Here is a 14,549-nt window from a genome sequence, read left to right as displayed (position 1 = left end):
GACTAGAAAATAAGATACCATCACTCTGAAACCAGAAGATTTTTTTGTTTGTTGCTTTAGGTCTCTTCCAACACAAGTGAGGTTATATGAGAGACCGCTGAAACAAAAAAAACAAGCAATCTAACAAAAATAGTACAAATGTCAATCAAAATCATAACCTAAAGATATCATAAGTTAAATTATAAATAACCAAGAACAAACAGGCAGAAGATTTACAGAGAAAAAAAATATCCCCTGCCAAAAATACAATCACAAACAAAAGAAGCAGGATAGACTAGTAAAGAGAAGAAGAAACGACATCACTATCGGATCGTACATCCATGCGAACATCATAGGTATATGATTCAAAGGTGATGATCCCATCCAACCACCCACTAAACCAGAAGATCATTAACACCAGGTATGTATCAAGTCCTCAAGATTGGAACCTGTTTTTGTCATCATACTTTTGTTCCTTATTGTTAGAGTTGAATCCCACATTTGAATCCAAGACATTCCAATACTGACATATTTTTTAAATCTCTGTTTTCATCTGGCACTTCTTTAATCCCTTGATTTCTCATCATTATTGATACAAGTGTCGACTGCACATTTTTCCCGCCCAATTGGCACAAAAAGACTTAACGACAAATGATTATACTTTGTTTTATTCTTTGTTGAATGTATTGATCAATATTTCCTGTAAAGTAAAAAATTCTCAATTCTTGCTCATTCAGTTCAAACATCTGCAATTTCATTCAAATAAAATATGTGACACACCGTCACAAAGCGGTATTAATATCGGGATGAATCGGATCCAGAAAATTAACTTTAGAACTAAAATGATAACGGATCAGACTGTTGAGATTTTTGCAATGTAAGAAATTATGTTTGTTTTTAAGAGTTTTACGGCGCTTGCAACACATTTAGGTAATATAAGCACCAGTAAAAAGGAAGAAAATGGGATAGTAAAAAGTTATAGAATTACAATTAAAGCACCCAAGAAAAAGTAAGACATAGGGGAACTAGGAACAAATAGGGATCAGATGTAGATTCCAAGAGCATATCACCAATGTACTTAGTTTGAGATCACCTATAAGTCTCATCCGGACACAAGCACAAAATCCAACAAAGAGGAATACACTCAAATGCTTACATTATACATTGAAAATAACAATTATAATAATACATAACAGAGATGATTTACAAGGAAAAAAACATCATCTCCCAAAACAATAACTATGCAATTGACTGTTTCCCTCCAAGCTAGGACTCCGGCCAGGGCCAGGATAAAACCAAGTAATCTCATTCCAAGACAAAGACAGAAAGCATGTTGGAAAACAGTTATAAGGGGATAGAAGACACAGTATGTACCCCCCTGCCCACTATGGGAGGTCAGGAACCCCACCCAGAAGAAATGATGTGCAATCCTTATCATAACGAAGACAAAATGAACCAATGTTTTATATTTGTGACTATATTTGTGACTTTATACGAGAAATTTTGTATAAATAAAATAACTAAAATATTAAATGACCAGTATCATCCACTAAGACCATCAATTATTATGTCAGAAAGAAGTGGTCGCCCTTTCTTTATTTCAACGAAAACAGAGAGACACCGAAAATCTTTTCTGCCGTCCAGTATTAGGCTTTATAACAACAAGCAATAATCATTTTATATAATTATTTCTCATTTTTACTTTTTAAAAATATAAATATTAATCTATTAATTTATTTGTTTTGCAATCTTTTCAATTTTCAATTTATAGTGACAGTTAACTATTTTACAGTGTTGAAATTATTCATATTATAAAGCGCAGCTCTGGTTATAGAGCTGCTCCTTTTTTTTATATATATACATCCTATTTCCATTGTATTTTTATCTTATTGTGTAGATTATAACACGTCTGTACAAAAAATTTCCTTTTTGGGATGCAATAAAGTATTATCATTATTATTATTATTATTATAAATTGAATCTCCAGCAAATTGTTAGTCCCGGGATAATTCTGTTTTGAGACAATGGGTCACATATTTGATACTCTCTACACTTGCTTACATTCACTCATACTCATTCACACTTTACTCTGATATCTAGATGGAAGGAAAATTCTCCCAATCAGTTTTTAAAATATTGTACAAAACAAAAATTAAATGCATGAATCACATTCATACACACACACATACATTTCTCCTTCTCTCTCTTTCCACATCGCAGACATAAACATAAACTTACAATGCACTAAAACATGCACTCACATTTTATCAAAAATGCAAACAACGACATTTCATAATAACTTTTCATACAAAGTGTTAAAATGGTCAATACTTGGTCATCAATGACATCAAAGTGCAAAATTGTTGTAGCTGTACAATGCACAAATGTTGCAATAACAAACAAACAAACAAAAGAATTTTTTTTTTTAATAAATAAAAAAAAAATAACACACCAAAAAATAACAAAACAAAACAAAACCCCAAAAATATTTAAAAGGATTGGAAGCTTCAATTTAATTAACGAAGACAGATAATACTGACATTTCCGGCTTCCCCTTTGTCAACAACACAAAAACCAGAAAAATCCACATCATGTGTCTTCGTTAATTAAATTGAAGCTTTAATTAAATTTAAGTATTGTTATTGTTAATTATTATTTCAAGCTTCAAGCAGCAACTTTTGTATTACATACAACCCCCCCCCCCTCCCCCTAAAAGATGTTCTGATATGATAGATCAAATTACAGAGCACCTGATTAACACACACGGTTTTACTGGTTACAATCCCTAGTTGAGCTGATGTGTTATTGTCTTTGGGGGTTGCTTTTTTCTTTTTTTGTCTCTCTGACTCCTATCCCTATGTTCATCCTACAGTGGTTGGGTGGGTAGCTGGGTGTCTTAGATCTAGTGGAAAGTAATTTGATTTATGATGACTAACTAGCATCCTTTCCAATGAGTGTCCATTAAAGTTCAAAGTTACAAAAACTGTGATAAACTTCCCATCCACAGGCTTTTAGGATTGGAACCTTTAAAAAAAAAAATCTTTTTCTGAACGTCATCAACTGATTCTCGTTTTCTTACAGAACGATTATGCAGGTTATTTATACATGCATCGAATCCACAATTCAACAGCTCTAGGCACTGACATGAGTTTAATTATTTGTTCTGATAAAGGGAAAATCCAAAATGAAAATTAAAAAAAAATAACAAATTCTTATGTTGTTTATTGAAGTTTAAACATTTCTTTACAACCATCTGGCCCAACCCTGTTCAACACCAGATTGATGCGACAGGCCACAAATGATGGCTACGCGATCAACAGAAAACAAAATCAGTTTGTTTGTTTGATCGTAAGGGTTTTTCAGCACCTGCGACGCATTTAAGGTCAGCGACAGGAAAAGGAAGAAAATGGGATTGTCAAAAAATTATAGATTTACAATTAAAAGTACAAAAGAAAAATAAAGACAAAAGGGAAAGGTACAAATAGAACACAGATGAAGATTGAAGATTCCAAGAGCATGCCATAAATGTGCATAATTTGAGACAAAGAGGAACATACTCATATGCTTACATTATATATTCATAACAACGAATATAACAGTACACAAAAGACAGATGATTTACAAGGAAACTAATACTAATATTATCTCTCAAAACCCACAACTATTCATTTAACTGTTTCCTTCCAGCCAAAGAAAAGACAAAATGAAAATATCTCATTCCAAGACAAAGACAGAAAGCAACTCAGAAAACAAGTATACAGGGATAGAGGACACAACAAGTGATCTCCTGTCCCCCATGGGAGGTGAAAAGACATCACCCAAATAAAATCAGTCTAATCAAGACCCCATTTTGGGATCTTTACTTAACAGATAACATAAGAAACAGTAATATAACATTTTTACAGTGCTTCACAAGTACCAATACGCTTGATACACTAAAAGGTAGGCCCTATGTATATTCTTTTACATGCTACAATAAAAATTATAGCAAATATATTAAACTGTAAACAAAAATACAAGTAAGGGGAACATGTAAACATCAATAGCTACAACAGCTGAACCATAAATACTTAAAATTTGGATTCTTATTCAAATTCAACCCGACAATTCACTTCGTTGCCATCCGAGTATTACCATGGACAGATTTATGTTTTCCCTACATTTGATGATTCCACAGTATATTAAATCTCTCTTTTTTAAAATATAATCAAAAGTTGCATCCAAAAAATAAATAAATAAATACATTAAAATAATAAATAAAATTAAAAAACAAAGTATTTAAATATATTTAAAAAAAAAAAAAAGTATACAATCAAAATGACAACAAATTTTGGATGTCATTTCTGAGGTTAAAACAAAAAAGTTAAATCGCATAATTGAAATTAAAGAAACATTGTAATAAGATTGCAACTCATGGGCAACAATCCATTTTCTCCAAATTCCACAAAACTATTTACAAAATCTATTTATATCTTGAATTCTGTCAAGCCATCCACGCACTCACGTCAATGTTTCACCTTTGCTGACCTGTGTTGGAAATAATAAATAAAAATAATGTTAAATATGAATTTATTTTTTTTCTCTAAAATTTCTTTTAAACATCCAACAAAAACACTAGAAAAAAAACAACAAAACATACAACGACCCCCCCCCCCCCACCTCCCAAGCTCTCTATGTTATGAACATAGTGAGTTTGATAGATGTTATGCAAAGTTATTGTATGTACAACAAAAGCTCTTGCATGATAAAGAGAACTCAACAATATATATGGTGTTTATAGTTTATAATAATGACCAATGAAATTAGTGGAACAATAAAAAACAAACAGACCTTTAATTCCTTCAATGTAGTTTTTATAATTAGAATTAGGAACAATAATATGTGTTCTGGGATTAACGTTCAATGTAAAAATGTCAAATCTACCGAGGCCAAGAAAATATATTTAAAATAAAACAGAAAAAAACCACACACACACACACACACACAAAAAAACAAAAACAAAAAACCCACAAAAAATCTGGGACTTCTTAAGTTCTTGCTTCTTTAATATGTGCTACTATGTGGTATGACACTCGCCTTCGGATTGGAAGTTCATGGGTTCCAGTCCAGTTCTGAGTGGAGTATAGTTGAGTCCTTGGAAAAGGCTCTGTACTCCCATTCTCTCATCATACTCATACGGCAGATAACAGCATTGTCTTTGTCGGAGAATTTTAAAAACTTGTAATATCGCCCAACAAGTGTCACGTCTTGTTCTATGTGTAAGTGTTGCTGTTGGCTGGGTGCCCCTTGTAAAACGCCTTGAGCACTTTTGATGGATATTGCTCTATATAATTGTTCAACTTTTCTTTTTAATATATTTAAGTTTAAGCAGAACAAAAAAAAAATATAAGAAAAAGAAAAAAAAGTCTGAGTCAGCCCAAAATGTTAAGGTGACAAACCTCTTCTACAACCAATTTCTAACTTATAACTGTTTGCTTACCACATACCACATTCACCCAGAAGTTCATCTTCGATGGGTGTTTTTATAAAAAACAAAAACCCTGAAGACTGCTTTTGGTTGGACTAGACTCGTTTAGAATTACACATTTTTGTGAAACTAACTCATTATTGTAAAAACACCCAGAGCCCCTTTCCTTAGGGGATAAGCTGTGCATCCATAAATTATATACATTATTATTATTATTAATAATACTATTATTATTACAATGATTATTATTATTATTATTATTATTATTATTATTATTATTATTATTATTATTATTATTATTATTATTACTATTTTAGTAAAATAATCAGATAAGCACTGTGACGCAAATTCGGAGAAAGACCCACCATTGGGTAACATGTATTTTTTAAAAATCCCATTGTTTATCATTCTTACCTGATGGAATTGAAACAAACACACCCGCGTTTGAGAATAGAGAAAAACACTAATGATAGCCACCCCTCTAAATATTGATAGGGCTGTTATATACACCCACTAATGGTTTTAATAATTAAAATTATTTACGTGCGGCCTTGTGTGGTCTTGTGGTATGACACTCGCTTTCGGATTGGAAGGTCCTGGGTTTGAGCCTCGCTCGGCGCATAGTTGAGTCCTTGGAAAAAGCTCTTTACTCACATTCTCTCACCGTACTCAAGTGAAAAATGAGAACCTTGCCGTTAAGAGCGTTATCCCTGTAGGAAAAAAAATTAATATCGCCCAACAGACATCATGTCTCATTCTCCAAATTATTGAAGACCCTACCAATGAAATTCCTGGCTCACAGCTTGGTAGGAAATACTGGGTGGCTGCAAATAGGCTACGCTCCAGACATGCGAAAACAGCTGCAAAAATGAACAAATGGGGTCTAAACAACTCAACAGAATGCCCCAAATGCCAAACTGACCCCCAAGATGTAGATCACCTTGTGCTCCACTGTCCTGTTACCAAGCTAAATGCAGGTTATGAAACCATTCACAAATGTGAAGATGAATTCAAGGCTTGGCTCGACGCGACAGATCTGAAAGTGTGACCACACCATACGATACTACTACTACTATGTCTCATTCTATATGGTACGTGCTGCTGTTGGTCAAGGACCCAATGCAAAGCGCTTTGAGCACGTTTAGTGGATATTGCGCTAAATAAATGCTCTAGTTTCTTATTTCATATGTCAATAACACACATATTGATAACATCCTAGATACGCGTATTTCCAGTTTTATCTAAAAAAATTGTGGATTTTAAAAATTTTTTTCAACAAAACGTATTCACAACAATTCTAAGCTTAGGCAAAGTCAGTCAATAGGTCAGACAACTTGTGACGTCACACCTTTTTCTTTTCTGATTCCAAACTCTTTGGAAGTGTGTAACCAGTCCCACAGACAATGTATAAACAATGAATAGGTTAGATTATTGATGACCTGCATTTACTTAGGCTAGAAAACAAGATGCCTTCACTCGAATCCAGAAGATCAATTACACAAGGCATGAATCCAATCCTCTGAAAGAGTTGTTTTACATTTCCGATAAGATTGGAACCAGTAATTTGACATCACATTTTGTTCCCTATTGTAATGGAGAATAAAGCTATAAAGTCAGACATTTTGTCTTTCCCACAGCAACAGTCAAGCTGTTTTAATCATTCTAAGACATTCATTACATCAGACAGACAATTCAGAAGTTAAGTGAAAAGAAGAAGAAGAAAAGTAATGCAGAAGAAATATTTCTAAAACTTACTGACAATTAAAAGAAAATCTTTTTAAAAATAATTTCATCAAATCTTTGGAGGGAAGGGGGGGGGGGGGGGGGGGGGTTTGGAGAATTTAATTCCTAAGAGTGATTAAAATTATTTGAATGTTAACGAATGTTTCCAATCCTACCGATTCGATTCTTTGTCATAAACAAAAGAAAACTCTGTTGGCTTTTAAATATTGTTATTATTCTTTTTTTAATTCTACACTAATTTGGATAGAGAATACAGTATTCTATAACTATAAAACCCAAGGCCATAAAGAAACAGGAACTAAGTTGTAAAATAGAAACACGGAATGAAAGCAACATTTATATGGCACTTTTTTTTTTGGAATAACTGGAAACATGACTACCCCCAAGAGTATTTCCCAGCAGATTAGCAATGACAAAATGTTACAATTGTAGAGGAAGATCAATTGTCAATATTCAATTCTTTAACTTTTCATTGAACCAGAAAAAAGCATATCAAAAATAGTCCTTTGTAAAAAAAAAAATGTCAGTGAAAATGATGCATTATCTCCCCTGAATGGGTAATAAAACAAAGTTGTGCAATTCTCATTCACATCGAATACAACAGAGTTGTTGTTTTACAAATAAAATTAACCATACGGGATACGAGGTGCATTACAATGACATGTTTCACAATAACAGTTCAATTCACATCATTGTACTTAAAGCTTTAATAATTTTTTTAAAAATCACACTGTATGTGTTGTGATATATTTGATGGTGTATACACCTTAATATTCTGTCATGCAATACTAAAATATTTTTTAAAAACAAAACAAAACACCAATGCTTTGGAATTAATTATCGTCTGCAAGAGAGCATATTTTAATAATTCGTCATTGATTTCATGCACCATCAAAAGTAACATTTAGTCAATTATGAATGTTATATAAACAACTCGAAATAGCAAACGGTTTTGAGAAAAATAATGATTTTAGCACATGAGATGGTATTTAAAACCCTTCATTACTACGCGCTGTGTCAATTTTTGTTTTTAGTGATATGATATTATGTGAAACTTGTGGCTAATGATAATGTGTGAAATCAACGACGAATTCGCTAGCTCTGAGATGAATTGGAAATTTCACTTTTAGAAAGGAAAGAAAAAAAATGAATTGGTATCTCTAATGAAGAAGCAAGTTTAAAGGAATTGATGCAAAATATTGAAGAATGGACTCGATCTGAAATCACGTCCACAAGAACAATATTATATTCCAGTTGTATCATCAACTGATTACAATATCAGAAAGACAGTTGAATGTTTATGAATTCCATTTTAATTGTAAATCTCTGACAAGTGCAGAATTCAAAAATTCGATTGAGAACTCTTTTAAAAAATAAAAAGACAAAATAAAACATACGTTTTGAAAATTGTAAGGGATAAACACCATTTGCTAGCATTTTATTTTAATTTTTGAGCCAATGGCATTTCTTAATAAGAACTTTTTGGGAGTAAAACATAAATAATCAAAGATCTTCTTAGAATGTATTCTGAGAAAAACCACCATCCCAATCAAAGACCTAGAAAAAAAAAAAGAAAAAAAGTAGGAAAAGAAAAGAAAAAAGGAGTGTTGCTACTGACTACCCCACTCCCGAGTGAATGTAACTTTCAGTCCTTTTTTTTTCTCAAGTACGATCCGGAAATGGAATTCCCTCTTGACAATAGAGTCATAATCTAACACCATTCCACACCACATAAATGTTGTGTCTACTGAAGCTGCAACAATATTGGGTTGGATTGGAAAAAAGAGAATTTTACATGATCGTTTGAGGCCATGTTCATTCAATGACCAAAAAAAATAAAAAATAATCTCTAAATAGGGAAAGGCAGGATATACTAACAGTTAAGTTAAGAGTAAAATAATTTTTTAAAAAATGATACGCCCTTATAAAATATGACATCATGTCTTTACAGTTAATTCCATTTAACTTCACCTTTAAAAAACGACACACCATATTCATGCTAAAATAATATCAAAATAATATAGACCCATGAATTGTTAAAAATATAATAAGCACATTAAAAAAAAAATCATTCATGATAAAGTATTACAACCCATTTTAACTTATAAAAACAAGAATGCATCTCAAAATGAATTAAGAAAACAAATGAAAAAATTTAAGAAATAAAAAAAAGTGGTTGCGATGAAGGCAGGTGTTGAAAATATTTAGAGAAATCGCTTAAAATGCAAATGAGAAAAATAAATAAATAATTATTTTTTTTAATGGAAAAGGCAAATTTCTAAGACCATCCAATCACTTCCAATGTTTGCTTTAGTTTTGTATTCTTTAACACAATAAAATCACAATTCACAATGTATTGAAAGCTATTGATTTAAAAATAAAATGATAAAAAATGACGCAGATTTCGAAAAAATAAAAATGGTATAATTGGAGTTGGATATAGCATCTGCACAAAGCAAGAGCATTTTATTGACAACAAAAAGTTCGTTTGATTATTTTTAATATTTTCTTATAATCGCAGCGTTATTATGTAAAAATTAGGAAGCGCAAAAAGAGATAAAAGGGTGTTAAAAATTAATAATCCACTCTCCAATTGTAAAATTAGTATGCAAAACCAAAGCCGTCAACCAATAGCATTCTTATAAAAAGTTAAAGTTAAAAACAAAAGTAATAAAATAAATGAATTGAAAGAAAAATATAAATTAAAGCCAGTTTTGCCAATTTCTAATGACTAGACTGATCATTGCGATGCAACTACAAATTTACATTGTGAGCAAAAGATCTCTAGAAAAATAATAAAAAAGGCACGCGCACACAAAGATAATTTCATTCAGCCTTTACCATTTCCTCTCACAAACAAGATCACATGAAATTTCTAGTCAATTGCATTTTGGGTAGGGGATATATCCCCTTCGTCTAAACTGTGATCGTTTTGCGGCTCGTAATTTGCAACCTGAAAGTAAAGCATGTTGTGTAATATGAATATATCTAAATTGAATGTGTCATGGTTATAGCATCATCTTGCATTAAAAAAAGATGTTATTAATGATTATAGTGATTCAAATAAAAAGTAATTCAAGTTGAAAGCCTTTGAAAATCAAAGCAACGATTGTGATCTCAACACCAAAATGTGAAAATGTGAATAGCAATGGTTAACCCAATATGAATTCGGTGCTCGTGTTGATGCAGCCAAATTAAAAACCAAATGTTTTCCTTTGCATATAATTCAGTCTTATAAATCATTTCTGGTTAATCTGGTAATAAATCGGGGGAAATTTGATCCGCAAAATTGAATACCAAGAAAACACAAGAACAAAAATAGGTAGAATGCCCAACTGTCAACCCTGTTAAAGATGGAAAATCACAGACTGGTTGGAGATCATGTGATTTCATTTGACATAATGGTAGACTAGACATATTTGATCAACATGCCTGTATTGAGAAGAATATATTTTGACATCTTAAGCTCAAATTTCGGATTCCTAATCATTTAGACTTTAAATTCAATTTTCAGCATCTGGAACACCCAAAAAGAACACCAGATTGAATAGGTAAATCGTATTGAACTTTAAATCTGGAAGAAATGTGACCCCATAACCTCTATCATATTAAATTAAAAAGATATATTACATATAAACCTTTTTATATAGTCGTTTACAAAAGATACTGTAAAGTTTTATTCCTCTGATAGGAACAAATACAATGACATATACACATTTGGAAACTAGACAAAACTAGTGTTCTTTTAATGTATAATTTATTGAGCTTGTTTAAACTGTTGAAAAGTTGCAGAGATTTAAAACCAATCATTGAAAATAGATTTTGCGAAATCGAGCACAAAATTGAAATCAGTACGTATAATGCACTTCAGTATTTTGTATGTCCAATGTTAGAAATGATCAATGCCACAACTCTTTGCCTTATTGATGATGTTGGCTGATTGACTGTTTCTGATGGTATATTAGTCCAAAATGTATTTAGTCTGTCATCGAATTTTATAGTTTTCTTCTCTTTTTGTTCTTGTTTTATTTAAAAATTAGCTTTCCTTTAAAAAAATCAAAAATATTATGTTCAATGGGATTCATGTCAGGTCACACGACTGAGCACTGGTTCATCACCCTTATATTTGAATCATATAGGAAAGCAGATATTTGTCCAGTCTATGTGCTGAGACGTTATCAAAAACTGGAATATCACCATTTGGTTATTCTGATTCCAAATAAACGTGACGACCATTGGTTCAATAATATCACTGATATATAGTTCAGAGTTGAGTCATTGTTTGATTCGTATTAGCTTTATTTTTCTACTGCCAGTTATCACTCCCCACACCATTATAGATCCATATGCTAGATCTGTCACTTCAATGATGGTTCCGTTATTGAAACATGCACCTCGATAACACGATGTTTGTTTGTCTCTGGAATTAACTTTTTAAAAAGTGATTCATCTGTAAACAAAATGCTGTCCCACATAACCCAGTCCTGGAGTTCCTGTGCCCATCTCAGTCTAACAACTTTGTGCAAAGAGGTCATATTTGGTCGAATTACGGGTTTGTGATATTTAAAAAAAAACTCACTGAGCATGTACATTTTGTGTTACTGCGTAACAATGCTTATGTGAAATTAATATCTGAAATTGAAATATTTTTGGTGCGCATTCACTGTACCGACCTGTTTGACGGTTTGCATCTGCTCCTCAATAAAGGCATGCGATATATCAACAGAAAGAAAAATTTGTCTACTTTTTAAAGATATACACCATGTACCAATATGTTATCTCTTATGTCTCATGTAAGATAATAGCAAATACAAACTGTCTAGTTTCTTTTGTAAATGACTATATAATACATTTCTATGGATTTAGACTGGCAATAAAAACAAAGTTGTCTTTCACACATATATCTTGTACTAGTACTCTTACAATATCCATCATATGATCAATCAATAGCATGGATCTCATTTCCACCCAAGTCAAGTGAGGTAATTTATGTAAAGTACCTTACCCAAGGACACAACAGGGGCCATAGTTTGTGATCGTTGCCATCAACTGGTCAAAGACTGAGTCCAACACTGTTTCACAACATTAACAACACTGAACCACCAACTCTCCATATAATATGATGTTGAGCTTACATGTTATCGACAGCTGAATTTCAGGTCAAATAAACAGTATGTGGTCTAGTAGTATGACACTCGCCTTCGGATCAGAAGGTCCAGAGTTCAAATCTTGCTCTGAGTGGTGCTTAGTTGAGTCCTTGGAAAAGGTTATTTATTCTCATTCTCTTCCCTTACACAAGTGTAAAATGAGTACATGGCATTGTCACTGTCCAAAAAATAAAATTAAAAAGAAGTAATATCGCCTAACAGGCGTACTTCATATTAAGTGTAGCTTTTGGCTAGGGACCCTTTGTAAATTTAGCTCTTAAGGAAATAAAATTCATACTCATCAATAAAAACAGATTGATATTCATAAATTGTCATAATATCATTAATACGATCTGGTTCCCCTTTTGTAATACTTGAAAAAGGCGGTGGGCCACAAATTCAATACTATTAAGTCAAATCTGGCTATACAAACAAAATTTGTGAATATGGATTTTAAAGGTTTTTAAAGTGAAAGTTCTGCAAAATGTGTCACCATCCAACCATGTGAAATTATGATAAAGTGTGAGAGGCTGTGAGTCTGAAGCATCAAATCAAAAGCCTATTGTTTATCCAATCCTCCCCAGCAATTTGGCGCGGGATTAAACATGATGAAATATGTCCAGGCACCAATAAATAAAGAGTTTATAAATGTTCTCAAAATAATCAAATAAATAAAGAGGCTATAAGTTAAATGTTTAACTTAATTAAAGAAAATCAGTTGAGCAATTCATGATGACAAAATAAGCCTTAATTGAATGATTTGTTAAAACAAACATTGACAGCAAAGAAAAAAAAAGTTGCTTCCTGAAGAATCATCCCAAAGAGGAGACTTGGTTTTAATATATATCCTACAGAATAAAAACTGAAATATTTCAGGGGTAAGCTAACATGCCAAACCCCAGGTGAGCTAGGAAGATGTGATTTTTTCAAGACCACACAGAGTGGCGTTTGATACCTGATATTGGTACCTCCAGAGTGTAAAACGAATACCATATTGTTGTGCCACAAATTTACTGCATTCTATTGGAACATCTTAACCATTGTGTACAAAAATAATTCTCATGAATTTACAGTTTGGCCAATGAAATCAAAAACGTCTAAGTTCTTATAAAGAAGATGCAAAAAATTTGTTGATGATTTCGTATCTTGAAAATCAGAAGTTATACTACTATGGACCACAACACTTACTCTTGCTTCTATGTACTCCACACGTCTCTCCAGCTCTGTTAACTTTTGGTTCAGTGTTGCCAACCGAGAACGACATGAAGTGTCTGAAGAACGAAAAAAAAAGATCAGTGCGCAAGGGTTGGAAATGAAAAAAAATCATATCGTTCAAGTTCCTTCTAATTTTCTTGTTCTATGTCAACAGATAGCTTTTCAGATCATGTAATAATATAAGCTATCAGGTTTGAATTATGTGAAGAGATTTAAAAAACAAAAAAAAAAACAAACAAACAATCCCTTGCCTAAGACAGATTCGCCGTCCCTTTTAATTCTACAGTAATAGGTAGTCTGATTCCAGCCTATGGCAGGTGCTGCTTAGCCATTGGAAAAGTGAAGCGCTAGTTTGGGTGTTAACATTTGAATAACACAATTTCACATAATCACTGTACCATTATTTTTCACAGTATCCGAACGGTTCTGGTATCATTTTAAGGAGCAGAGATTAAGCTTTCTGTTGGTTGATTGAAATCAATGTAGGCAAATTATGTCCAAAATATAATTTGATAAAATGACCATCCCTCTTTTCTCCATGCTAAAGTCGCGCTTCAATGAGTAGTCAGCTTATCCAGAGGCTACCCAGTGGGGGAATTCCCAGTCACAGTGCACAGATGTTGAGCTCTTTGCAATGCTAAATTTGGAGTAGTAACTTTGGAACCGTTTGATCCTAGATCTAAAAGTAAAAGTAAACCTTACTCTGCTGCAACTGTAACTTGTAACTAAATGTGTAAGGTAGATATCACATTAATAAATGGCTTAACTAAAAAATAAAAATTCTAATTTTTTTTTTGAAGAAATATCAAGCCCATCAAACGAGTATGTTAATAATGGCAATCTCAATGACGAATGCGTGACTGAACACCATCCCAGAATATTATAGACGGTCTAAGCTAGTCTAGAATTGGAATAGATACGCACCGAAAGAGTTGAGGAAGTCGGAAATCTTTTTGATACTGCCAGTAATAACTTCCATGTATTCTCTATTGGCCCAA

General features: G+C 32.5%; 1 protein-coding gene across 2 annotated transcripts in view; it reads right to left on the bottom strand.

Moving 5' to 3' along the window:
- Window positions 1-625: 625 nt before the first annotated feature.
- LOC144975462 (putative protein BRICK1-B) overlaps window positions 626-14,549 on the bottom strand; it is a 14,146-nt gene continuing 222 nt past the window's right edge. Inside the window, exons 1-4 of one of the 2 annotated variants that reach the window (XM_078919565.1) lie at window positions 14,476-14,549; window positions 13,525-13,607; window positions 10,031-10,142; window positions 626-4,506 (exon numbers count right to left, since the gene is read on the bottom strand). The exon at window positions 14,476-14,549 is cut by the window's right edge and continues 222 nt beyond it. In XM_078919565.1, the coding sequence (XP_078775691.1) occupies window positions 10,065-10,142; window positions 13,525-13,607; window positions 14,476-14,549 (235 nt within the window). In that variant the 3' untranslated portion in view covers window positions 626-4,506; window positions 10,031-10,064. The remainder of the gene's footprint in view (window positions 4,507-10,030; window positions 10,143-13,524; window positions 13,608-14,475) is intronic. The other variant, XM_078919566.1, reaches the window with a different exon arrangement.

Source organism: Berghia stephanieae, chromosome 6, assembly GCF_034508935.2.
Source record: "Berghia stephanieae isolate SIO BIC M18660-M18661 chromosome 6, UCSD_Bste_1.3, whole genome shotgun sequence".
Lineage (NCBI taxonomy): Eukaryota > Metazoa > Mollusca > Gastropoda > Nudibranchia > Aeolidiidae > Berghia > Berghia stephanieae.
The sequence above is the reverse complement of the archived record's forward strand: the minus strand, read 5'-3'. Positions and strand labels throughout refer to the sequence as shown.